Source organism: Xyrauchen texanus, chromosome 2 (genome assembly GCF_025860055.1).
Source record: "Xyrauchen texanus isolate HMW12.3.18 chromosome 2, RBS_HiC_50CHRs, whole genome shotgun sequence".
Lineage (NCBI taxonomy): Eukaryota > Metazoa > Chordata > Actinopteri > Cypriniformes > Catostomidae > Xyrauchen > Xyrauchen texanus.
The window spans coordinates 46,891,943-46,916,696 of record NC_068277.1 but is presented as its reverse complement, the minus strand read 5'-3'; the positions used below and the strand labels follow the sequence as shown (position 1 = coordinate 46,916,696).

General features: G+C 37.7%; 1 protein-coding gene across 1 annotated transcript in view; it reads left to right on the top strand.

Moving 5' to 3' along the window:
• Positions 1-24,754, top strand: part of LOC127654833 (protein MTSS 2-like) — a 103,927-nt gene that overhangs the window by 63,409 nt on the left and 15,764 nt on the right. Inside the window, exons 5-11 of the mRNA XM_052142301.1 lie at positions 16,036-16,120; positions 16,791-16,882; positions 16,980-17,054; positions 20,665-20,822; positions 22,039-22,146; positions 22,262-22,359; positions 23,106-23,325. Of these exons, the coding sequence (XP_051998261.1) occupies positions 16,036-16,120; positions 16,791-16,882; positions 16,980-17,054; positions 20,665-20,822; positions 22,039-22,146; positions 22,262-22,359; positions 23,106-23,325 (836 nt within the window). The remainder of the gene's footprint in view (positions 1-16,035; positions 16,121-16,790; positions 16,883-16,979; positions 17,055-20,664; positions 20,823-22,038; positions 22,147-22,261; positions 22,360-23,105; positions 23,326-24,754) is intronic.

Below are 24,754 nucleotides of genomic sequence, written 5' to 3'. Positions count from 1 at the left end.
CTGACAAAGTCTACGGTAACTCAGATAACCACTCTGTACAATTGTGGTGAGAAGAATATAATCTCAGAATGCTATTCTGAGATGCGAGTTGGTGCTGTTATGTCGTCACGAGAGGGACCTATACAGTATTAGGTAGGTGGTTGTAATGTTGTAGCTGATCGTGTATATTAACAATGCTCCTGCACTTTTGTATTTAGTATTCTATTTTTGGATGTTTAATAAGTATATACATTTAGTTAAAATGTTTTCTTATTTATGTAACTCTGAAAAAAAAACAGAACAAACATTTTATATTCTAAGATTGTGTTATTATAGATTATATTATTATAAGATTATAATAACAATATTATATTCAGATTACATTTATTTATTTTTTTTGATCAATGAAGAGTGTAACTTTAAATTATGCAGGAAAACAGTAAAAATTAGCTGATTAATTTATTATCTGCCTTTTCCACCGCCTTAGTTATCTTATTGGCAAAATCCACTAGCGGTCGGCCTCTGACATGCGGGGGCATGTTTAAACATACCATCAACTCACTTTCCTGTAACAAAAACATGTGGCTTTGAAATATCTGTTCTTTGCCAAAAGATCAGTGTGTGATGTTTCAAATTTCATCATATAGATTTGCAGGTCAGAGTTCACTAAGCTTGAACTTTGGTATCCAGGGAAATGCAAAATTGTTTCACAAAAGCTTGCGTTTCCGGCCTCCCGCATTTCAGATGCATTTACATGGAAGTGAATGGTGCACTAAGTGTAGTTCTACCACACCTTAAGAACACCAGCATTCAAAACACAACATGACCAGCTGGTCTTTTCAGCAGGGTAAAGAGAAAATTACCTCCATAACTGGATATAATACATGCTTATAAGATAAACTGTTAACTATTGGCAACAGGAAAATGAGTAAAAAAATTCATCTCTAATTCATACAGTATATAATAAGCAACAATCAGAGATGTCATAGCTGAAAGGAAACCCTTAAATCTCCCTCTCATGAATGTCAGCTTTCAATATCTACATGGATGTAGCAACATGCTCCCATTCCTCAGAAGACTGGAAAGGGCTGAAGAAAAGAGAAGAAGTTCAAATGAGTGAGCATTTGCATTGTTTTTTGATTGAGATCTCATGTCCTGCAAGTGCTGTTTTATAGCCTACTGTACATGGATCCTGCAACACGCCAGCCATGAAGTCATTGTGTTTCCTTAAATACTGTTGGCAATTTCTGAGAGAGCCTGAGAGAGAAAAAAGAGAGGGAAAAAGAGACAGGCAGACTGATGTAATAGCAGACTCAAGAAAAGTTAAACTGTGGAAGGGTTAAGAAAAAACATAGCATGAGAAAAAAGATTTTTTTCTCATTTCCCCACCAATACGTTTTACATTTCATGTAAAGGACATCTGGTCTCGACAGTGACATTGGAGTATTTTTAGCCACAGCACTTTCCTTTTGTCAAGAACTTTTTAGAGTAAATATTACTTGCCCTCTGTCTTCATTCTCCCTTCAGACCCTGGAGGGTTGGGTAACTGCTTGCTAATCAAAACCAGTCCCTACATGTCACAAGGCCCAGCTGATTCCAATCAACCTTCACTACACCACCATAGTTAACAACTGTACTGTTTGGCCCACAGGCTTTTGCTTGCATCTTGGGGCCAGTCATCTGTTTGGGTTCACGTTAAAGCAGGTGATCAGAAGCTTTGAAGTACTTGACATAAACTAAGCCAGCATGCCAGCTTATCTGCATTACCAGATAACGGTTCAAACCCAGTTAATAAGAAGGTTCACCCAGCATTCACCTTAAAATCAATACAATAATACCAATTTAAACACTCACTGATTTCAAGTCAAGGATGCTTTGATCTTTGCGTTGAGTTTTTAAAATGTACCATCAGGAAAGCATCAAAGCCATATCCTTAAGGTTGTATATAGCTGGAAATTATTTTGCCAGACATTAAAGAGTGTTATTAAGGCTTAACAGGAAGGTTAATGGGTTAACCCTCCTGTTAAAAACAGTGAAAAACAAATCTTAATTTAAGCTAAAAGTTTAAGGATCAAAAACAGAAAATGAAAAAAATGATTTGCAGAATGTAACTGAAAACCAGAACAAAGTGATTTTCAATTGTTCCGGAGTGAAACATTATTTTTAAATGCTGGTAACCGGTTATAACCGGATAATTTTATTCTGATAATTCTTTCATGAAACTAAAGGCCAAAGGGTTTATCACAGTTATCTTTTTGGAACTACACCACTTGCATGAAAAAATTCAACATGTGGTTTGATCCGGAAGGAAACCTCTGCATCAAACATTTCTTCGCCTAATTGCCCGTTGTGGATGTCGCATTCTCTGAATGAAGACCTTTTTAACAACTATGTATAAATACAACATACTGTATACATGCACAGCTAATCCAGATACAAGGAAAACATTATTAGAAGTAAAAGTACAGTACTCAGTTGTTTCCAAGTCTTCACTGAATTATTGTTTGACATGATGCAATAATACAGTTCTGATGCTGTTAGGTTTTGACTGAGAAGCAAATCTGTAAACCAAATTATACTTAACTGCTTGTTATGATTTCTATGCCAATAAATCCACCACACACAAAAAATTGTAATTGCATATTTTAGCTTATTTTGGTGCGGTAAGTGGCTTATTTTGGGCTTGCTTTTCCAGACCATGTTGCTTGTTTCTCTTGTGAGATCTGGCAACGCTGCAATTGGTATTTCACCCACCCCTTAGCGTAGAGTACTGTCGCTTTAAAAATAACGTTTTATATATAATAATTAACCATTATTTTGTTTTGTTCTTACCGGTAACCTTTCAGATAGAAGACTGCAGGTATAAATATACTATTTTTGCTCAGAATGAACATGTGAAATGAAAAACATTTAGCTTTTAGTCCCTGATTTTGACAATGGTGAAAGTAGTAATGTGATGAACTATGGTATATCATACTCTGTTGAATATGTCTTAATGAAATTTCAATACAGAGGTAAATTTGATCATTTTTAATGGTCTTATGTTACATGAGTTCATTCTTTACTGCACTGTATACAGTAGATGACACTGTGGTAACTAAACATACATATATAAACAATGGTTGAATATAGGAACCATTGCAGCTGACTCCACAGCACTGGGTCTCTTGACCTTGGTCACACTCTTTGCATCACTCTTCTTACTCTCTTCTAAAAGTCCTTCTCTTCTCCACTTTTCCTTCACCTTTACCTGGCACTTTCCTAAAAGTTAGACGATAGGCCGCTAATTTGCTTGCTGGCAAACTGGCAGAGGAATTTCAAAGAAATGAGCTCACTTGACTACCATTTCCCTCAGCATTGCAACTGAAATCAAATGAAACACTTACAGTATGGCCAATATCAGGGCCTGATATTCATTTCTGATGGGGGGGATTGCCCATATTATTGGGGATTTTTTCCACTTTGTAGTCATGACACAAATATATTCAATATTGTATAATAACTGTTTCTATCAGTTATCTCATATTGTATCTCATGGACCTGTTTTTATTAATTATACCTTTTATTTTGATAAACTCTTATGCATTATGATGCTTCTTTTCAGTCACACACACACACACGTTTATTTGTAGTTGTTCAAATGCACAATGTTGATTTGACAATCCTGACAATGTGATATTTTTTGCTATATTTTTATGGTTATAATTTTGCAGATTATAAACCACAATACTGTTTTTATTGTTATCTAAGTATCAGCTTATTTTAAGGAATGTAAATTTACTGTATAGCTTCTGTACACAAGTACCACAACTGATATATAGGTGGTGCTCTTTCCAGTAAAATGCTATTAAATAAGCCTGTGTTCCGTGTGAATACTTGAAGGTAAGCCTATGCCAATTTTCATGTTCAGAATTAATAGATAAGGGTGCTGTATATTTACTGAAAGTCTATTAAATTCTATATGGGTATTTTTGACCCAAACATCACAATTGTCATTATTTTTAAATATCACAGAAGAGTTAAACAGATAGTTCACTAAAAATAAAAAGCTGTCACTGACCCTCATGTTGTTCCAAACACACATTACTTTTTTCTTCTGTGGAACACAAAAGGAGATGTTAGCCAGAATGATTGCTGGAGTTACTATTAACTTTCATTGTACTGTACATGTAAATAAATAAATGAAAGTCTTAAGTCTATGTGGCATTGAGTCTTCCAGATTCCCTCCTCCTCCCCATCTCCACTTATCTATTTAATCAATAACTAATCTAAGTCCGGGGGGTATTCATCCTTGGGTCAAGTCTCAAGCGTCGAGCCTCAAACTTGCAAACTACTGAATCTGCCTCAGTTCGTGGTCACATTTACCTTCGCACAGCAAAAGTCAGCAGGCAAAAAACAGTAATCTCAATGGGAATTCACTTCTGGTGGTGAAAGATTTCCTTTTGCGGATTTTGCCAGGAGTTTGGTGAACTTTGACAGGCAAATTCATTACGTTGACCTAAATAGGAAGTTGCTTAGTTTGGCTGTGACCTCTGTGTTGGTGGTGCTTCGTACACAGCGACACTGAATATTCACAATGGACAAGGATATAATTTAATCGGTAATTTTTTTTTTTACTTCACTCTCTTAGAGTATTAAGTTCAGCATTATAAAGAAGTTGCTTGACTATTTGTTTTTTGCTGATTTCACACCCAGTAAACATCTGCCCAAGCCTTTTGCCCTTGTGTAATTTTGTTGTGCGACAGTAAATCTGACTAAGCCTTAACATCCCCTTTTGTGTTCCACAGAAGAACGTAATATGGGTTTGTAACAACATGAGCATTAGTAAACAATTAAATATTTTGTTATTTTTAGATGCACTTTCGCTTTAATGTGAGTTTTGCATGGAGTGTAAAAGCAAAGAACAATGTGCACAAACATTAATGATTTGATCTCACACACTCAACTGAGCAATTGAGGAATTTTGTTTGGCTTTCTTCGTCTTTCAAGTAAGTGAACAACAAGGATGGTCTTTCAGAAACTCTTTGCTTTCTATTTTTCAGTGTGGTCAGTTAAGGATTTCTGAGGCCTGAGATGGAGATTGATGGTGTTGTGTAGTTGGTTGTGTTGAGCTGATGTGATAAAAAAGGATTCTGTGACGGACATTGTCAGACAATGAGGCTTCTTCATGTGTAAACAGAGGCCTGGTCGTGGAAACCAGAAAAGGTTGAGAGAGCAGCACACTGACCTACTGTTGTGTTGTAATGACTAGAACCCTGGTCATTCTGTTTTAAAATGTTCATGTCTCATCTTGATTAGAATGGCACATGATGGTGCTTTTGTATCTCTAAGGGTTTGTTGGCCTCAATCAGAGGGACATTGAGGACTGCAGACCTACATTCTCACACTCATAATAATATTTTTTTTACTGGTGATCTGTGTTAATGGACAATATGGCTTGAAAGAAGGTTGAAGACACTTAGCTCCTCTCATAAATGGACTGACCTTGCTCTTTGGACTCAGTTGTCTCTTTTGGACTTATGCCTGTTTATGCATTAATGCACACACATTTAAGGTATGTAGATGGAAACAAGCTTTGTTGCTCTGTGTCCTGGACTGCATCAGTGCTCCAAATCTTTAGTACCTCTGAGAATGAGTGTGAGGTATTCCAGATGTGTCAGATCTTCTGCTTCACAGTTAATAAGATATGTGAGGAAACTGGTATGTGAGCATCATCCATAGAGAAAACATGTCCCTGCATGTCAGCTATATGCATGTAAATATAGATAAATATATAAAAAATATATAAATTTAAAAAATTTAATTTCTGTCATGTTCTCAACCTAATGTCGTGTTGTAAGATCTGAGTGAGCTTGGCCTGGTGTTGACTCTGACGTGAGGTACGGTTCACCACTGTAGTCAGCCCTGTTACTGTAATGCAAAGTGACACACACACACACCCACACACACACACACACACACTGACTCAGTGCAACCCCTCACCTGACCTTATGAGTCACTCTACAGCAGCTCTGCAGACAGAAACGCCTTGTTGATGAGAGAAGTCAATGGAGAATGGCTATACAGGTTCGAGCTCACAGAAAGGCTATGGAAATTCAGATATCCACTCTATACAATTGTCACTTAGTGTAAAGCACTGACAAAAATCCCTTTCAATTGTTTTTCCTCTCATAACTAAGATAAATACATGTGTGAGTTTTGATTGTTTGTGTGACTACTGCTCTGCCACTGGCCTATGCACCACCACATACACTCACTGAGAACTTTAGGAACACTATGGTCCCAATAAAGTGCCCGACGTGGTCTTCTACTGTTGTAGCCCATCCGCCTCAACGTTCGACGTGTTGTTCATTCTTTGATGCTATTCTGCTCAATACAATTGTACAGAGTGGTTATCTGAGTTACTGTAGCCTTTCTGTGAGCTCGATCCAGTCTGGTCATTCTCTGTTGACCTGTCTCATTTAACAAGTTTATTTAGTAAAAAAATAAATAAAAATCTAACGTCCTTTTAATCCATTAATAAGGAATTTTCATACCAATGGAGCAATTTAAAGGAATTTTTTAGTTCACAAAAAAATTAAAATGTTCTCATAATTTTCTCACCCTCATGCCATCCCAGATGTTTATGACTTTCTTCCTTCTACTGAACACAAGTTTTAGAAGAATATTTCAGCTCTGTAGGTCCATAAAATGCAAGTGAATGGTGGCCAGAACTTTGAAGGTCCAAAAAAAACATAAAGGCAGCATAAAAGTTATCCATATGACTCCAGTGGTTAAATCGATGTCTTCAGAAGTGATATGACAGGTGTGGGTAAGAAACAGATAAACATTTAAGTCCTTTTTTACTACCAATCTCCACTTTCACGTTCATCTTTTTTGTTTTTTGGTGATTCACATTCTTCGTGAATATCGCCACATAATGGGCAGGGAGGAGAATTAAAATCCCTTATAATAATGGACCTTAACATTTTTGGCCACCATTCACTTGCATTGTGTGGACCTACAGAACAGTGTGTGTTCAGCAGATGAAAGAAAGGCATACATATCTGGGATGGTAAGAGGGTGAGTAAAGGGTGAGAGAATATCATTTTTGGGGAACTTCCCCTTTAAGCTCAAAGCACAACATTTGAGAGCATGTTCTGTGTGAACAGCCCCTAAGTCTGCTTCAGACAAAATGAAAAACTCAATTGTTAAGTGTATTGCTGTGGACTGTAGGCCAGTGATAGGCTTATGTGCAATGATGTTAAGCAAACAAAATATACTTCTAAAACCACTTTTTGTAATGTTGTCACGAACCTCGCTTCTGCTCCCTCGAGCTCACACGCTCGTTCTGCTCCCTCGAGCTCACATGCCCGCTCCCATCGCCAGATTATTGTATACACCTGCACTCGTCTCAATCACCCCATCATTGTATACACCTGCACTCATCTCTATATATATCACAGCACATTCGTCTCACTCCTGTTGGTTATTGTTCTAGTTTACCCCTTCGCTTTGCCAGCACTAGTTATCCCAGCTAGTTACCCTGTCTTTTGCCCTCGCTAGTCCCGTCTAGTTGTTACCTGTTTCCCGGCTTCGACCTCCCGCTCTCGTTGACCACTCTTTTGTAGATTTGCCCCTTTGCCCTATCTTGATTCCCCGGCTTTGACTTAACGCTCGCCCTGACCATTCTCCTTCTGGATTTGCCTTGTTTGTACTTTTGCCTGCTTTTGCTCTTAATAAAAGCAGTTCTCATCGACATTGTGACTGTCTCTTCTTGTGCGGGTGACAAATGTCTATTCAATGCTTTACTCATCTGCTATAATCAAATTAAAAATCGTAATTTGAGGGCTTTTCTGAGCAAATATTGATATATGCATTTTTTGTGAATAATTTTATTCATGAATAAGAGTTTGTTGCATTTTTTGGCAGCCTGTTTATGATTTACTTTCATTTTGTATTTTAAGCACTCTTCCTTTAACTTAGCATATTTTGTGTCATGTCTGATGCACATTCTCGTGTCAGTTCTTGTCAGTATGTCGGGGGGTTGGGGGGTGCTCAGAGATATGATCATGCTGAGAGGGGAGTCAAGGCTTGCATGGATTATTCTATTGCATCTTTTGCTGTCTCACTCTTACTCTTTCTTCCTGTTAGCTCTGCTGTGCCTCAGTATGCACCCTGTTTTGTTGTGTCCAGAGTATTCATGCCTCTTCTGCAAGGTTTTGGGTGTATGTGTTTGCATTGTGTTGTAGTATAGTGTAAGCATGACACTTTAGATGGCCAGGTATGCCTGATGCAAAGGGATACAGTGCATCCTTGGCCACCCGGGGCTTGCACACGCACACTCACATGCACATGCACGAACAATCAAGCAAGCAACCACAACACCCAGTTTGACATTGGGTGCCCAGTTCTTCATTTAGGCTTGTGGCCTAAAGAACATCTGAGTAAATACTAGTATATTTACATAGACTACAGTAAATGAAAATAACTGTTGGACTTTTCCACATGCAAACACGCACAGATAGATTCTGTAATGGATCTATCATTTTAAAATGTCTGATCATTCTCTTCCCTGTCAATTGTTTTTTCCCCCCCTCTTATAACTAAGATAAATAAATGTGTGAGTTTTGATTGTTTGTGTGACTATAAAGAACTTGCAATGTCAGTCTGTGTGTGTTTGTATGCTATAATACTGTATCTCCCTGGTGCATAAACAATGGCATGGAGGGCACATCTGAATAATAGTATACAGTATTTGCTGTGATATAGCCTACAGAGCATGTTTATGCACTGTAATGTGTGTTTGTACATATGTTAGTTCTTGGATTCATTATGTGAATGGTGCAGTGAGAAGAAAAAGGGCAGGCACAAATATTTCAGTGAATTTCATATCTTCTGTTGCTATGGCAAAGCATGAGAAAGAGGAGCCATAGGAGCAAGGGAAAGGAAACACTCTTGTTAGTCTCAGAGAGAGAGAGAGAGAGAGAGAGAGAGAGAGAGAGAGCGAGAGAGAGGAAATGATGATGGCACCACCATTATCCTGATGTAACTGTCAGAGGTTAATTGATATTTCATGAACAATGTGCTTGATGCAACTGTTATAATTTGAATAAATTGTGAATTTGTTTGAGGGTGGCAGGGTTTGAATCTCTGTTTCGGCTTGGCTGCAAATGCAAACCCTATTTTGACATATGACTGGCCTTTGAAATATTTCCTTATTTAAAATCTGGACCAGAATTCACTGGTAGATCCATTGGTCTTTTGTTTGTTATAGGCCTATCTTGCTACTGGTCTAATATGGTAAGTGAAATAACTAAAGCTGTGGAATAGCTATAGTGTTGCCAAATGTGTTGTTAAAAGAGATATTATTTACACTGATTTTAATGTTTTTGTGTAGGGAAGGCAACTCTTGTCTGACATCATTCACTTCTTTCTCCTCATTGAGATATATTTGACCTCTCCTGTCAGCTAAACTCTGTTCGTGTATGTGTGTGTTTGGATGCGCACATACAGTAACTCTGTAATTGTGTTAGTGTAAATGTAGGCTAACTGGGGGTGGGGATGAGTTGGAGCTTGATTTGATATGATCCTTGTGCTTTAAGACAGAACTAAAGACATTAGGTCCATTGTCACTATGATACTTTTCTACTCCAATCATTTTCTTCAGCTCAGAGAACTACAAACCAAACAGCCACAGAGATACTTCTATAAAGTACGTGTCTGTAAGAGGAGCCTGTATTTCCAGGAAGTTGAAATGATATACTAGCGAACTGTCAATATGAAGTCAGCATGATTTAGAGCCCAGTTCTTGACCATTACGGTAACAATTTAATGTCTATTAAAGAATCTAAGCAGACTGAGTAACGTCAAGCAATGGTTAACACAACTATACATTGTATTTATTGTCCCCTAATGATGTTTTGCAACAATATATATTAAATATATACAATTATATTTTTAAATATACTTGGCTACTTTTTGGGCAAAAATCGCAAAAAACACACACACAAAGACTTACTATGTGTTAAGAACTCAGGTTGAACAAAATATGCATTAACCACTAACCACATTGTGATTTAAAATCCCTTTTCCTATCAAAAGCAGATGCATATGGACTTATTTGCATCACTAGGAATTTGACTGTTGTAGGGCTGCACGATTATAGCAAAAATCATAATTGTTATGATAAAAAGTTGCCTGGCTGCGATGTTAGTCTGACAAAACAAGTGTAAATAATGGAGAATGTAGCAACTAGCAAAACGGCAGTTACAAATGTATGTTGAATCCTTTACCATCACACCACGCTGTGTGAATATGTATGTTGTTTAAGATACAAGTGGTGATCTGAGGTTGGCTAATGCGCTAAAACTAGCTGCATCACCACTGCATGCATTTGAAACGTCACTTCCATCAGCTGTTAAACTGCGAATGCTTCCATGTAATAGAAAAAGTTAAGTGTTCCTTTTGAGATGATATGCACTGGCTGAGTGCATAGTGTATATTGTAAGTGCATAGTGTATAGTGCGTCATTTGGGGTACAGATTGAAAGCATCATTTAATATAAGGCATCTTGTGCTGTCAGTAGTTAGTTACAGATTTACCGGAGACCAGCATGGTGCACTGTCATGGCGTCAAACACCCTGTCATTCTGCACAGACTGATTGATTTTTGCACCACTCACTGCCTGTCCGTCCTGAGAACCTCACAGCTCTACAGGACCTAACAGTTGTTGCCCTGGAAACAGCATAGAGACTGGACAGTTACTAATTAGCCAGTAGAAACTGCCCATTGGTACAGTATATGATTAATGCTCATCATTGGTCCCTACTTTAATTGAACATTATCAGAGGAGTAAACCTATTTAAGTACTTACTCTATGGTAATATTGTTGCAACAAATTAGTTATTGTCTATGTTTTCACTATCAACATATTCAGATTTGCTTTGTTTACAGTGAGTCAGCAACACAGAGCTATTATGAATAGTGATAGCATTGAGTAAGGGTGTATGGCCCCTGTGGACCAGATATTTCTGAAACCCAAGTTCATCATTGTAAACCTGCTTCTCTCTCTCGCTCTCCCTCCCTCTTTCTCTTTCTCTCTCTCTCTCTCTCTGTCTTGCTTATGTATTTCTACTTATTGCCAAGTAAATGGCCATGTTTATCCTCTCACTTTGTGCAGTTAAGTTCAGCAAACCAACAGAGAGACCATCCATTTTTGTCTCAGGTACATTATATATAATATGATCAAACATGCTGCCACAGAAACACACACATTAATTGTATATCTGCTTGTGTGTGTGGATCACATAGAAGGAGAGTTTTTTGGATGGAGATCTGAACTGACAATGTTATGAATCAACCGTCATCAGACCATATGTGTTTGTACATGTCTGATTTAATTCATTTTTAAAAGGTAAATGCATCATGAAATCAATGAATACTCATAAAATTGGTTTCCCCTAGAACCCTACTGTGTTTCAGTTTGTCTGTCTGTTGTCAGCAGGGCTGGATTAATTTATTGTCCATATATGGGACTGGATATTAAAGCAATTGTGACAGGGCGGAGGGCGGGCCGGGTTGTGATTCTACACACCCAGTTCCTTATCAGGCTAATCAAGCCTCCGAGAGGGATAAAGGCTGACTGCGGATGGTGGTGCGGGAGAGCGACGTTTATGGAGCGCTGACTGTCATGTGTTTATGTTTGTGTATTTTTGGTTCAGTTTATCATTAAACTATTATTTATATTGTCAAGCCGGTTCTCGCCTCATCCTTTCCATTGAACCCCTGTTCACCCAAAAATGAAAAGTCTGTAATTTACTCATTCCTGCTGCTCTTTTCGTTGAATTGAAAGTGAATGGTGACCACAGTTGTCTCTGGTCCCCATTTCACTTTTAATTTGTATGGAAAAAACAACTAGGAACATTCTGCTAAATATGTTGTTTTGTACTTCATGGAAGACAAATAACATACATGCATGGAATGACATAAGTGAGTAAATGATGACAGAATTTTCACATTTTGTTGAACTATCCCTTGGAATTGATATTCATTTGATATAAAGTATTCAGTAGGCTATATTTATGTGTTTCTTAAAGTGTCAGTTTCCAACTTTGCAAGTAAATGGCTGGTCACTGGCAGATAGTGATAGACTAATAATGGTGACAGTAATTAATGAGAAAGATGCTGAATTTATCCACTCTTTCATATCATTTACATATTTTTGGGGTGGTTGTTTTCACGTTGACTTGATGTGATTAAATGCCATGTGAAAAATCAATATGTGGGGGTTAGTGTGGCAGTGAGGGTCTTAGTGGTGAGGCCAGCAGTAAACACAGGCTGCTGGTAACAGATGGAGGTGACAACACTGTGTGAATGCTGCCACTCTGTACAGATTACTGCAGAGTGCATGCTGAGCTGGACAGTCTAAAGTGGCCATTAGAGATGTTTTTTAGTATTAGCTTTTCTCTCAAAATGACAAACATTGGAGGAACTAAGCATGTACACACAAATCCATGCATATGGAGAAAATGTAATGTTACCCAGATGTTAGCAGGAAGGTAATAACCTCAAACAGAAAAATATATAGTGTGTCTGCTGTTGACAGACACACAAGCACACACATGCACATATTCACAGTGGTTTTCTTAATGGTGGGGACATACCATTGGCTTCTGTTGTACAGTATTCACACTGAGCTAATGATATTTTCAAGTCCTTAACCTTAACTATTCTGCATCTTCATTAGACATTGTTTACTAGTTATAAAACCGTTATTACAGTGGGGATGTTGTTTGGTCCGCAAAATAACAGTGATTTCAGGTTTTACCATCTTTGTGGAGACATTAGGTCCCACAATGTAGGCAAAACCTGACCGGCACACATACACAGACACACACTAAGAGACATCTCAATTCAATAGCATTTAATATGTGCAAAGCACACATTCTCACTCTTTCCGCTTTTATCATTCTCATGCTTTCTCATTCATTTTTTTCTTAGCAGATTTTGTCTTCCGTAATTTCTTTCACAATCTTAAGATGCTATGGCACTTTGACATTAGTCCCTGTATCACCTCTCTCTGCTGTGTGTTTTTGGGATGGATTAATTAATGGTTGCTGGGTAGATCAGGAGGCATGAGGCAGTAATGTGTTAATTATGAATGGAGCTTCGCTCATGGCTTATTGGAGGCTCTCATTGGAGAAGCACTATGCTTGTATGCATGTGTGCTCTACTAAAAGTGTAGTGTGTGTGTGTGTGTGTGTGTGTGTGTGTGTGTGTGTGTGTGTGTGTGTGTGTGTGTGCGTGTTTGTCAGCATGCATGCGTGTTTAACCCAATGCGCTCAGAGCAGCCATGTAGAAATCTGTATTTCTCAAGTGAACACACCACTGCTTTTGAAATATGACCATAGGTAAAAACCAAGTTAACCAAGTCAATGGTAAAGGTAATGTCATGTCAATGGGATATATTTGTATGTCCCATGAGTACATTCATCTGATAATGTACAGTTTTTGTTTTGTTCATTAGCTTTAATGCTATAACTTGAATTAGCTTATTTGCTCCCTGAGAGCGACATAGTTGCATGATCATTGGTCAAAGTTTGTATGATATGGATCACTTATTACACTTGAGTATTTGGTGTAAATATAGGGAAGGATTTGTATGTTTTTTTTGTTGTTGTTGTTGTTTGTTTTTTTTTTTTTTTATGCATTTATGTGTATTTAATTCATTCAGAATTAGATAACTATAGCTAACTCTTTCTAACTGCACAGGGAAGAAAAATCACAAATTAGGTCTCAGATTTTCTTCCTAGACAGTGATGATATTTGGTAAATTGGTTAAAGATGGTTACATTTTTGATTAAATGGATTTTGAATGGATGGATTTTTCTTCTGAGACAAAGACCCTGGAGTGTCTGAGATCACAATAATGTAACAAACTTGACATTATATGATGTCACAAAGATGCCAATACTGGATCTGCAGTCAGTTGAGTTCATATTAAAATCTGAATCATTTCAATATGAATCCCAAAATTCCAAAGCCAAATCTCTAAGATTTGCTATTCACATTTAATCATTTAAAAGATCCACATTTATCCACATCAAGTCTATGTTCACACAAGTAGAAAAAAATCAGATTTTTTTTGGCCTATCAACGCCGTTTATGAACATTTTGGCACTCTAGGCCAGATCACTAAAGTCGGGGCAACCTCATCATTGGCGCTGCCATCTGCCAGAGCAATCTCATCATTGGCAATCCTGTCGGTCGGGGTAAGGGGGCTTATGCAATTTTGGGGGACTTATGCAAAATTACTTCAAAATGACCATTATGTTTGATCCCTACACCTTTCGGCCCTAAAGTCATTGAGGGGAATAGGGCAAACGGATGATCACTTCTGAATGGAATGCACAAATATGCCATATTTAGGTTAAATGGCTGCCAAAGCTGTGCAAACCTATTTTACAATAACTCAGACATTGGATTTACCCAAACAAAAAGATGAGAGTGGCAAAAAACGTGGTAACCCACACTGGTTGCGAGCCACAATAATGTGAAAAGGTAATGAATGTCTCACGCTTAAAGGAATATTTTGTGTTCAGTACAAGTTACGCTCAATAGATAGCATTAGTGGAATATAAATACAAATTAAATTAAAGAACGAGTCTAATTTTTATAAATGTTTTTGTTGTTATCAACATTATACCACACTCGTCTGTGACGAATGAGTTCATATTTGGATACTGCCCCCATAAAAAACGTAATCAATGGCAAAACATCCATTGCAAAATGCACACGCATGGTGAGCGCAAGTTTGCATCATTACTACAACAACTAATGTGAATGTGCTTGCAAATGTGACTGCAGTCTGAACCTGCTGTGTAAACAAAGTCACATTTTGTATAGCACCATACTTGTACTGTATCTTTGTGTGGTTCGCTCTGGGTTGTTCATTTGTTTTATTTTATATGTTTGTATTTTATATTATCATAAGTATGGGTTTAAAAGACTATACAGAATAAATAACAAGTGAGGTATTAAAATATTTATATAGTTTTCAATGCATTGTTTGAAGAGATACATTTTTAATCCTATAATCAAGACATGGTAACTAGCAGAACTCGGGGGTCATGGTGGGTGTTTGAGGGTGTGTGCCTCCTTGACTTTGGCATTGTCTAGATTAACCCTGTAAAGCCTAAAGATTACTGAACTACTCTAATCTGGCTGAATCCTGGTCCAGGGAGATCTGAGGTCAGCTCAGACTGGGATATAACGCTGGAATTTAGGTTTCACCCTGAGGAAAATCTGAAATTGGTAATGTGGAGAATAGATGAGAACATCATTCCACTCTGCCACACCCCCTGGTGATCTGGAAACAGGCCTCACATGTTTATTGATACAGTGCCTAATTCAAACACATGGCTTTGTAAGCTTTGAATCACTTCATCTTCAGAAATGTTTGCTGTCTTTTTTGTGTTTGGACAGTAATATGATATACACACTCTTTTTGAATTGTGCGCAATCTTTACGGAAAGTTTTATCATAGATTGATAGTCATTGTACAGCTAAAATTCAAAGGGCTGGCTAGCATCCTGGCAACACTAACAGACAGGACTTTATATATTGCCTTTTCTGTTCAACAATTTAGTTTGACATGCAAACACTTCAGGACAATAATAGCCTTCCAGGCCACCTTCTTTGGAAGAAAGCACTCTGCCTCTTATAAATTCTGAGGTCTGGTTTTTCCAAATGTTCTCCCTTGACTAAAAATAGACTAATTTATACCATGGCCACAGGTTGCACACACACACACACACACACACACACACACACACACACTCTTTGGGGAGTCCTTTAAATATACAGTAACAGGACTGCAGCTTGAACTATGTACATTAAGTATAAATGACTAGTCTGTGTTAATGATAATTATTTGAATGGCCAAATTGCTTGATGGTCTTTTCAAAGCTGCAGATATTATTTTTTCTCGCTGGCTTTTAGTCATTGTACCATAATCATTTCTTTTGTCATTTTGGTGTTGATCTAACAGTCTTTCCGTTGGTTGTGTCACTGTAGGTGCCACCCGAGACATTGGATCGGCGCTGACCCGAATGTGTATGAGGCATCGCAGCATTGAGGCTAAACTACGGTATTTTACTAAGTATGAACACACACTTTCTTCCACCCACTTCCTGTGTGTCAGTTTAGAAGACCATATACAGTGGCAATATGTACTTATATGATTATACTTAAAAATATACTGGAGGAGGACAAACAAGGACCAATAGTCATAACTACAAAATCATACATTAAACTATAACAGTAGTGTGGGTATTATTCAGTATTATTTTGTACCCAAAGCTTTACAAATACTCAATCCTTTTCTTTATACACTCCATAATTATAAACCCAGATGTGGAAGTCAATGGAAAGTCCCCACCTTAGCTATATTTTGGGGACAAATGGGGGTTTGAGTGCGATTGCAGCAGACTCCTCATTGGCACCCCCAAGCTGGTGCCTATGCCTAGACACGGCCCTGAAGACATAGGACATTAAAAGAGAACACAAATGCACACACTTTTTCACACTTCATCATAAGACATCTGCAGACAATTCCCTCTGACAGGCTAATGAATGGACACCCCAAACTGCAAGCCAAAGCTCTCATTTCTCATGGTCTGGTTTCCCCCACACAAAAGAGCTTAAATGGATGATGATATTTCCTTTTAAAATTCATAATCCTTGGTGACTATTTAATGAGAACTGCAACGCCCCTCCAGGCTCTGAATTGTTGAGAATGTGATAATCTATCTCTTTTCCTCTGATCTCAGTGCTTTGATGGAAAGCCTGATCACTCCTCTACAGGACCGCATTGAAGACTGGAAAAAGACAGCCAATCAACTGGACAAGGATCATGCCAAAGGTGACTCGGCACTTTGTATCTATATGCAAAATATGTCAAACATTACAAAGCAGACAGCACACAAATAACATTTTGTAATGATTTTCTGATTTCATAGAATACAAACGGTCTCGTCATGAAATTAAGAAGAAATCTTCAGACACAATTAAATTGCAGAAGAAAGCCAGGAAAGGTAAACACTTCCTTTTCACTGTGGCAGTAGGAAATGCTCAACTTACAATACAAATTTTGACAGGTTATTTTGGGTGTAATCTGAGTGCAAAGTAATTAATTACAGTAATCTAATTGCTTTTAAAGTATTGTATTACATTTGAAATTGTTGTAATCAGATCAGACATTGAATGGCATTACTTAGTTTATGCTTATTTCTGAAAAACATTTATTTACGTATAATACATTTAAAAATGAATTATTATTATTTTTTATTATTATTTCCATTTGTACATCTGTTGCATTTCTGTGACAGCAGAAAAATCACTGTAAGGGATAAATGTGATAAGTGTGTGACTTGCATGTGACAGTGAGCAAGGAGAAAATATAGACAATATTTTGAATTCACTAAGCGAGGAAAATAAATTTTCTGTGATTTTTTTATATTTTTTTAATATATGACCCAAATATATGACCTTCTAAAGGGATATTTCACTCAAAGATTTAAATTCTTTCATCATTTACTCACCCTCATGCCATCCCAGATGTGTATGACTTTCTGAGTATGAGATTATTCTGCTAAACACAAAAAAGGGCCAGAACTTTGAAGATCCAAAAAGCAGCATAAAAGTAATCCATAAGACTCCAGTGGTTAAATCTATATATTCAGAATCTAAATAATAGGTGTGGGTGAGAAACAGATCAATATTTAGGTCCTTTTTTTACTATACATCTCCACTTTCACTTTCACATTTTAAAAAATAAAGGTGAAAGTTGTTTATAGTAAAAAAAAAAAGAAAAAGATTGAAATGTTGATCTGTTTCTCCCCCAAAGTGATTGATTTGCTTCAGAAAACATATATTAAACCACTGGAGTTGTATGGATTACTTTTACACTTCCTGTATGTGATTTTTGGAGCTTCAAAGTTCTGGTCACCATTCAATTACATTATTTGGATGTACAGGGATAAGATATTCTTCAAAACAATATTTGTTTTTGTTCAGCAGAAGATATTCATATACATCTGGGTTGGCATGAGGGTGAGTAAATAATGAGAAAATCTTTAGTTTTGGGTGAACTATCCCTTTAAGGTTTTCATCAGGAAAAAATGAATGAGTGTACCTTTAATGACAGTGGACAATGCATTTGATTATGTGTCTTGTAAACCTGATGAATCAAGATAATGTAGCATCACCTTATTACTGAGCAAAAACATTAGTGTTGGGAGGAAGTTATGGCAATTTTCTCAAGCTCACCACCGGCTACTGTAATTGGCCTGCAGAACAACATGCTGATTGTTTGACATCAGTGGTGATTGTGCAGTTTCTAGTGGCGCCTGTGGTCAGTGATGGACAGTTAAATCCCTAAAGTGTGTTGATGTCTCTTTTAGGTTGGGTAGCCTGAATAGAGTAAGTGAGCTCACAATGCGCTGTTGTTCAGATTACTGATCATTTTATATCAGAGAAAATGTAAGCAACCCCCTCTGGAGGCTGAGAAGCAGAATTGCACCCCTCACCTCATTTGCCAAGCAGCTCCTGTTCACATCCCAGCAGCCAATAATTTCTGCTCTTGAAGATAGTCTGACAACTCTGTGTGTTACTAGGAAGACTCCAGCATTAAAGAAAAACCTACCTATTTCTTTTGATACAAGTCATACGTCTCATTCTTTGAAAGATCGTCACATTTTATAAGACAGCTTATTTGTGTTTCTTTTGGGATTGTTGTGCATTAGTATGTACATTTCTGCCTGGATTTGGCTGGGTTTTGAATTTGATTTTGATTTGGTTGCTTTGACATTTTGGCTTTGACTTTTGTGAAACAATGTGGCCGTGAATGAGCTGAATTGCTTCTTAATACTAAACTTAACACAGTGCTCTCCGTCCTCTCTCTTTCTATCTCGTTCATGTTCTTTACCCTCTACTCCCTCTTTACTGTTTTCCTGTGTTGTTTCTCTCACCCTATCTCTCTCTTTCTCACATTCTCTCTCCCTCTATAGAGCTACAGGGTAAGTATGTTTTTCCATACAAATCTGTGGCTCAATCTTAGGTTCTTCTCACTCTGTCTCTCTGCATGGCCTGTCAACCTGGCTCTAACTCAATCAAGATTCATCAGCAGACAGTTCTGTGGCTGTACCATGTAACCTCCGCATGACATTTTGGCTTGAATGCTCACAATGAGTGATTTAAGATTACAGCCTGTCTCTACTACACCATTATAACACCTAAGGGTTTTCTTTTGCATGAGTTTGCTGATTTTGTCCCAGCATGCATGTTGCTTTTGTTTCTGGAAGACGTTCTACTTCAGATAACTGATCTTGCTCCCTCAGCAATCTCTAGCAAACTAGACAGCATGACTAAACCTTTTTAGCTTCCTCTGGGAGATTCCATACATTTTATTAAAGGAATAGTTCACACAAAAATGACAATTCTGCCATAATTTCATACCCGTATGACTTTCTGATGATGTCCTGTTGCTGATTTCAATACAATGGCCTTTGATAGCTTAAAAAAACATACAAGTAGTCCATGTGGCTTGTGCTTAATATTCCAAGTCTTCTGAAGGCATTTGAAAGGTTTGTTGAGAAACAACCCAAAATTATAATGATTTTACAGAGAAAATCTTGACTTTAGACATGGCTGTCCTTTGCACATTTATTAATGAAGCTCATTCATATATTAATGTGTTCACTTGAGAACTTGCTCTGCGTTTGCTTCAGCAAGGTGAGCCATTGTGAATAGGTTATCCTTTAATGACACTTTTAGGTAGGGGTTAAATTGGGACAGAACAGTTTGGAATGACGTTCCGGCACCTCCGATTCAAAAAATACAAATATTATCTGATTTCGCCACTTCATTCTGTTTCTTGCAGCCTCCAGTTCAGTTTATTTGTATGCATTTCGTCTCCATTTAGCAAGTGTGCATGCTCTAACGGACCTTTAAAGTTTTTCTAGTTTTGTGCGTCTGTGTTATCTGTATCTGAATCTGGTCCACTATAATCACCTGGAGCAGATTTCATTTAATGGGATTTTTAAAGCATTAAAATGACTTAAAAGAAATTAGCCAATGAGACATTGTTTACATCGTTTTTGTTCCGCAGAAGAAAGAAGTCATACAGGTTTGGAACAAAATGAGGGAGTGTAAATGATAACAAAACTTTCATTTTTGAATGAACTATTCCTATAGTAGCAGACATCTGATTGTTTGATTGTCTGATTGAGTTCATAGGCATCTGTCTCCATAAGTTGTGTAGGTGCTAGTCGGAGTCATTTATTATGTTTTATGTTCACATTGTTTGTATTGTTGGAGGCTGGAAGAGAGAGAATAATTCTCATGCTCTAATGTTTTATCCCCTCTTGTGTTCCACCTCCCTCCATTATCTCACTTTTTTATCTTTGCATTGTCTTTTACAATCTTCTTTCATCCAATATGACCTTCCACCTTTTTGCATTTCATCATGCCACAATACTCTTGCTTTTTCACTCTCACTCTCTTTCACCTACAATCTTTTATTTCATCTAATTCAATTCTCCATGTTTCCTATTTTTTTTATTCTGTCCATTCTCCACCTTATTTCATCATGTCCCCTGTCTTCCTCCCCTTCTCTTGTGTTATGCTCTCTGTTTCCCCCTTTAGGACGGGGAGACCTTCAGCCTCAGCTGGACAGTGCGATGCAGGATGTGAATGACATGTACCTGCTGATGGAGGAGACAGAGAAGCAGGCGGTGCGGCGCGCCCTAGTGGAGGAGAGAGGACGCTTCTGTACCTTCATCAGCTTCCTGCAGCCTGTAGTGGTACGGCACACCTCATTAAAGAGAATGAACATCACTTACATAAACTGGACCGTTGCTCTCCCTGCATGACGAGAATTTGACCAACGTGATCTTACATTAGAGAGCTCTTAAATTTTTAACCCTAATTTTGCATAGTAAATTTAAAGGAATGTTCCGGGTTCAATACAAGTTAAGCTCAATTTACAGCATTTGTTGCATAGTATTGATTACCACAACAATTTATTTTGATTAAAAGTATTTTTTTTAGTTAAGTCACAACATAATTCCCATAGTCCATTTATATTATTCCATAGTTTTGATGACTTTACTATTATTCTAAAATGTGAAAAAAAAAAAATATATATATATATATATATATATATATATATATATATATATATATATATATATCTAATAAAGAATGAGTAAGTGTTTCAAAACTTTTGACCGGTAGTGTGTACAATATATATTTAAGAAATATCACACAAGCAAGTGTGCGATATGGCCCTACATCAGCACTGCTGTGATTTGTCCGCAGGCCGAGTGCCGTAGGTAATCACAGCATTGCTGATTTAGGGCCATATAGCACGATTGCGAGTGTGATATTGCTTACATACAACAGTTCAATGAACAAGTAAATTTAAATAAAACATTTTTGGAGTACAGTCATAGAAACGCATTTGTGCATGTAACTACTTTCTTACGTGATGGATCAGAATTTGCCTTTGCTAATGATGTGTCCAAGCCTTCGTTAAAAAATGTCACTTTAGAAACAGTATCACGGCTTGTGCTGTTTCTACCAAGTTATTGGATAAACAAGGATGTGTGTGTGAGTGAGAGAGTGAGAGAGAGAGAGAGAGAGAGAGAGAGAGAGAGAGAGAGACGGAGCGTGTGTGATCACCTGTTGCCACTGCAAGCAGAGATGTTGTCAGATTTCTGAAGATCAGCTTTCTCAGTGGTAAAATAGCATCCAAGTGGGGGTATTTCTTCCTAATTTGCAGTAGCCGGTGCGCAAGAGTCGATCACTATAGAAACTGCAATGTCCTCCGCCATTTTAAACAGCACCCATTTTGTAAATATGGCAAACCCATGCTGTGTCTCTCCGATGTGATGAGCCGTATGTGTGACATCTGTATCACTTACCTCAATTACTGTCTGTTATTTGAAAGACATTATGCAAGTTTAAATATAGTTTTGGTCTTTGAAATTGTGATTCTTTGGCTTTGTGTTTTGTTAGAATGGAGAGATTGCCATGTTGGGAGAGATCACTCATCTCCAGGCCATTATTGATGACCTCACTGTGCTGACCTCTGATCCCCACAAGCTGCCCCCAGCCAGCGAGCAGGTCTGCACATACTCCTTATATAAATAAATTGCTATGCAGTAGGTGCTGTGCCTCACAGAAACACACCGAAATTAGACTAAAACTAAGATTGTCTCTCTCTTTCTATTTCTTTCAGGTAATAAAAGATCTTAAGGGGTCAGATTACTCTTGGTCCTACCAGACTCCCCCCTCCTCTCCCAGCAGCTCCGGTTCCAGGAAAAGCAGCATGTGCAGGTGAGAGAGAGAGAAAGTGGAAAGAGTTGTATGCTATCTCTTATATTATCTTAGCACACTAAATCTTTATTTCTGGTGAATAGATTTGTTGCTTGTGTTGTGTAATGTGTTATTTTGTTTTAATTGATATACTTCAAAAGTTGCTGTTTGTTGCAAAGCATACATTTTAAAATGGCAAAATATATAACTAATATTTAGTTGCTGATACTGCTGCACTACCCAATCTCACTATGTGTTAACATTTACATCTGTAACTCCCTGTCTACATCCTAAACCATAATATAACCTGTGCATACAGCATATACATGCATGGAACAGGAAATGTACTGTGGTTATTAAAATGTTATTTTAATATCTTTTGGTTACTTTTTGTTCCAGTAAAAGCCTTGATTTAAACAGGCAATACCTAGTGGTTATTGATTAATGTTATTCAGCCATAATTATGTTTAAATCCCACAGAAATTAGAGTGCAATTAAGTGGCTGAATAATGAATCTGATTATACTGTAGCAACTCCATGTAACTGCAGTGCTGTGCTCTCTTAAATGAATATTCCAGTTAATACAATAAATACAACTTAAGTTCTATCAACAGCTTCAATTAACCTGTAATGTTCCTTTAAATGATGCAACAATTACAGTATACTTCAATAGGAAGTCATTGTCACACATTCTGTGTGCCCCTACACCCTCTGTACCCCACTCTTGTCTCATCTTCTGCCCTGTCACACCTCCCCTGCCCCTGCAGCAGTGTAAACAGTGCCCACAGTAGTGCCTCTCGATCCTCTGGTGGCTCTCAGACTCACTCACCTAGTTCGTCCTGTCGCTACCGCAGCCTGGCCCAGCCGCTAACAACTGTCGCACACCGTCTCAGCAGCGTCTCCTCCCACGACTCTGGCTTCATTTCCCAGGATGCTAATGTTTACTCCAAACCCCCATCACCCATGCCTTCTGATATTACCAGCCAGGTATTTATTTCTGAGATTTTTTTATTTCATATGTGTGTTTCAGTAACAGCAATGTTATACATTTTACTCAGTCTAAGAACATTTTTAGTTTTGTGTCACATTAAAGTAAAATGGTCAACTGATATGTTTTTTTTTTTAAGTCTGATGCCTATATCCAGAGAAAAAGGTGGGTGATAGGCACATATAATACCAATATATCACACAATTTAATATAGCAAATAACATACAAGTAAAACAAATAAAAATAAATTATAATAATAAATTTAAAAAAATTAAAAATAAAATATATATATATTGCATTTTATTTACTGTAAAAAAACATAATAAGAACAAATAAATATATATAAATATAAAAGAAAAAAATAAGAGTGTGTGTGTTTTAAATTAAGATAGCAATTTCTCCTTGTTTCTGTTTAGTCATCTCATTTCAGTAATTTGTTTGCACATAAAGAAATTGTAAATATATAGTAAATTTAAAGTACATTTACATCAGTAAATTCAATTATAAAAATACAATTCCCAATGTACTTTTAAGTCCTCGTGGTCACGTAGTGACTCAGTCGCGTAGTGACTCAATCCGGGTGGTGGAGGATGAATCTCAGCTGCCTCAATCAACCTGCGCATCTATCACGTGGCTTGGTGAGACATGGTGGGTATACTATAAACGGACGGCTTGGTTGAACAATTTAATCAGACCCTAAAGAATATGATACGTAAGTTCATGCACGAAGACGCTCGAAATTGGGAACAGTGTCTCGAGCCCCTATTATTTGAAGTATGTGAGGTCCCACAAGCCTCCACAGGGTTTTCCCATTCAAATGACTGTATGAGCATAGACTGCATGCCGTGCTCGATGTCCTATGGGACAACTGGGAGGAGGGACCTTCAAACAGCAAAAATGAAATTCAATACATTTTTGACCTGAGAGCAAAACTCCACACACAGGGGCAATTAACACAGGAGAATTTGCTCGAGGCTCAAGAACGACAAACCTGGCTGTATAATAGGCGTACTCCTCTATGGGAATTTACACCGGGAGATAAAGTCCTTGTTAAATTACTCATCAAGTGGCAAGGACCCTTTGAGGTCACACGGCGAGTTAGGGAAATCAATTATGAGGTAAAACGAACGGATAGAGGCGTCAAATTTTCCACCTCAAACCTCCTAAAACTGTGGAGAGAGGGAGGAGTTACGGAGAAGGAGGAGCTTGGACCAGAGGTGTAAAAGCCACCGATCTAGTCAACCTGTTCACTTGTGGAGACCACCTCTCACCATCTTAAGTTATGGAGGTTTTCCAACTTGTTCTCTCGCCTCTTTCCGGTCATACAAATCTCATAGGGCACCATATCAAAATTATAGTAGTGCATACATAGTTGTCCCTAACAATTACCCGAGCACAAAAAATAAGTGGTTCGGGAAGAATTAAATG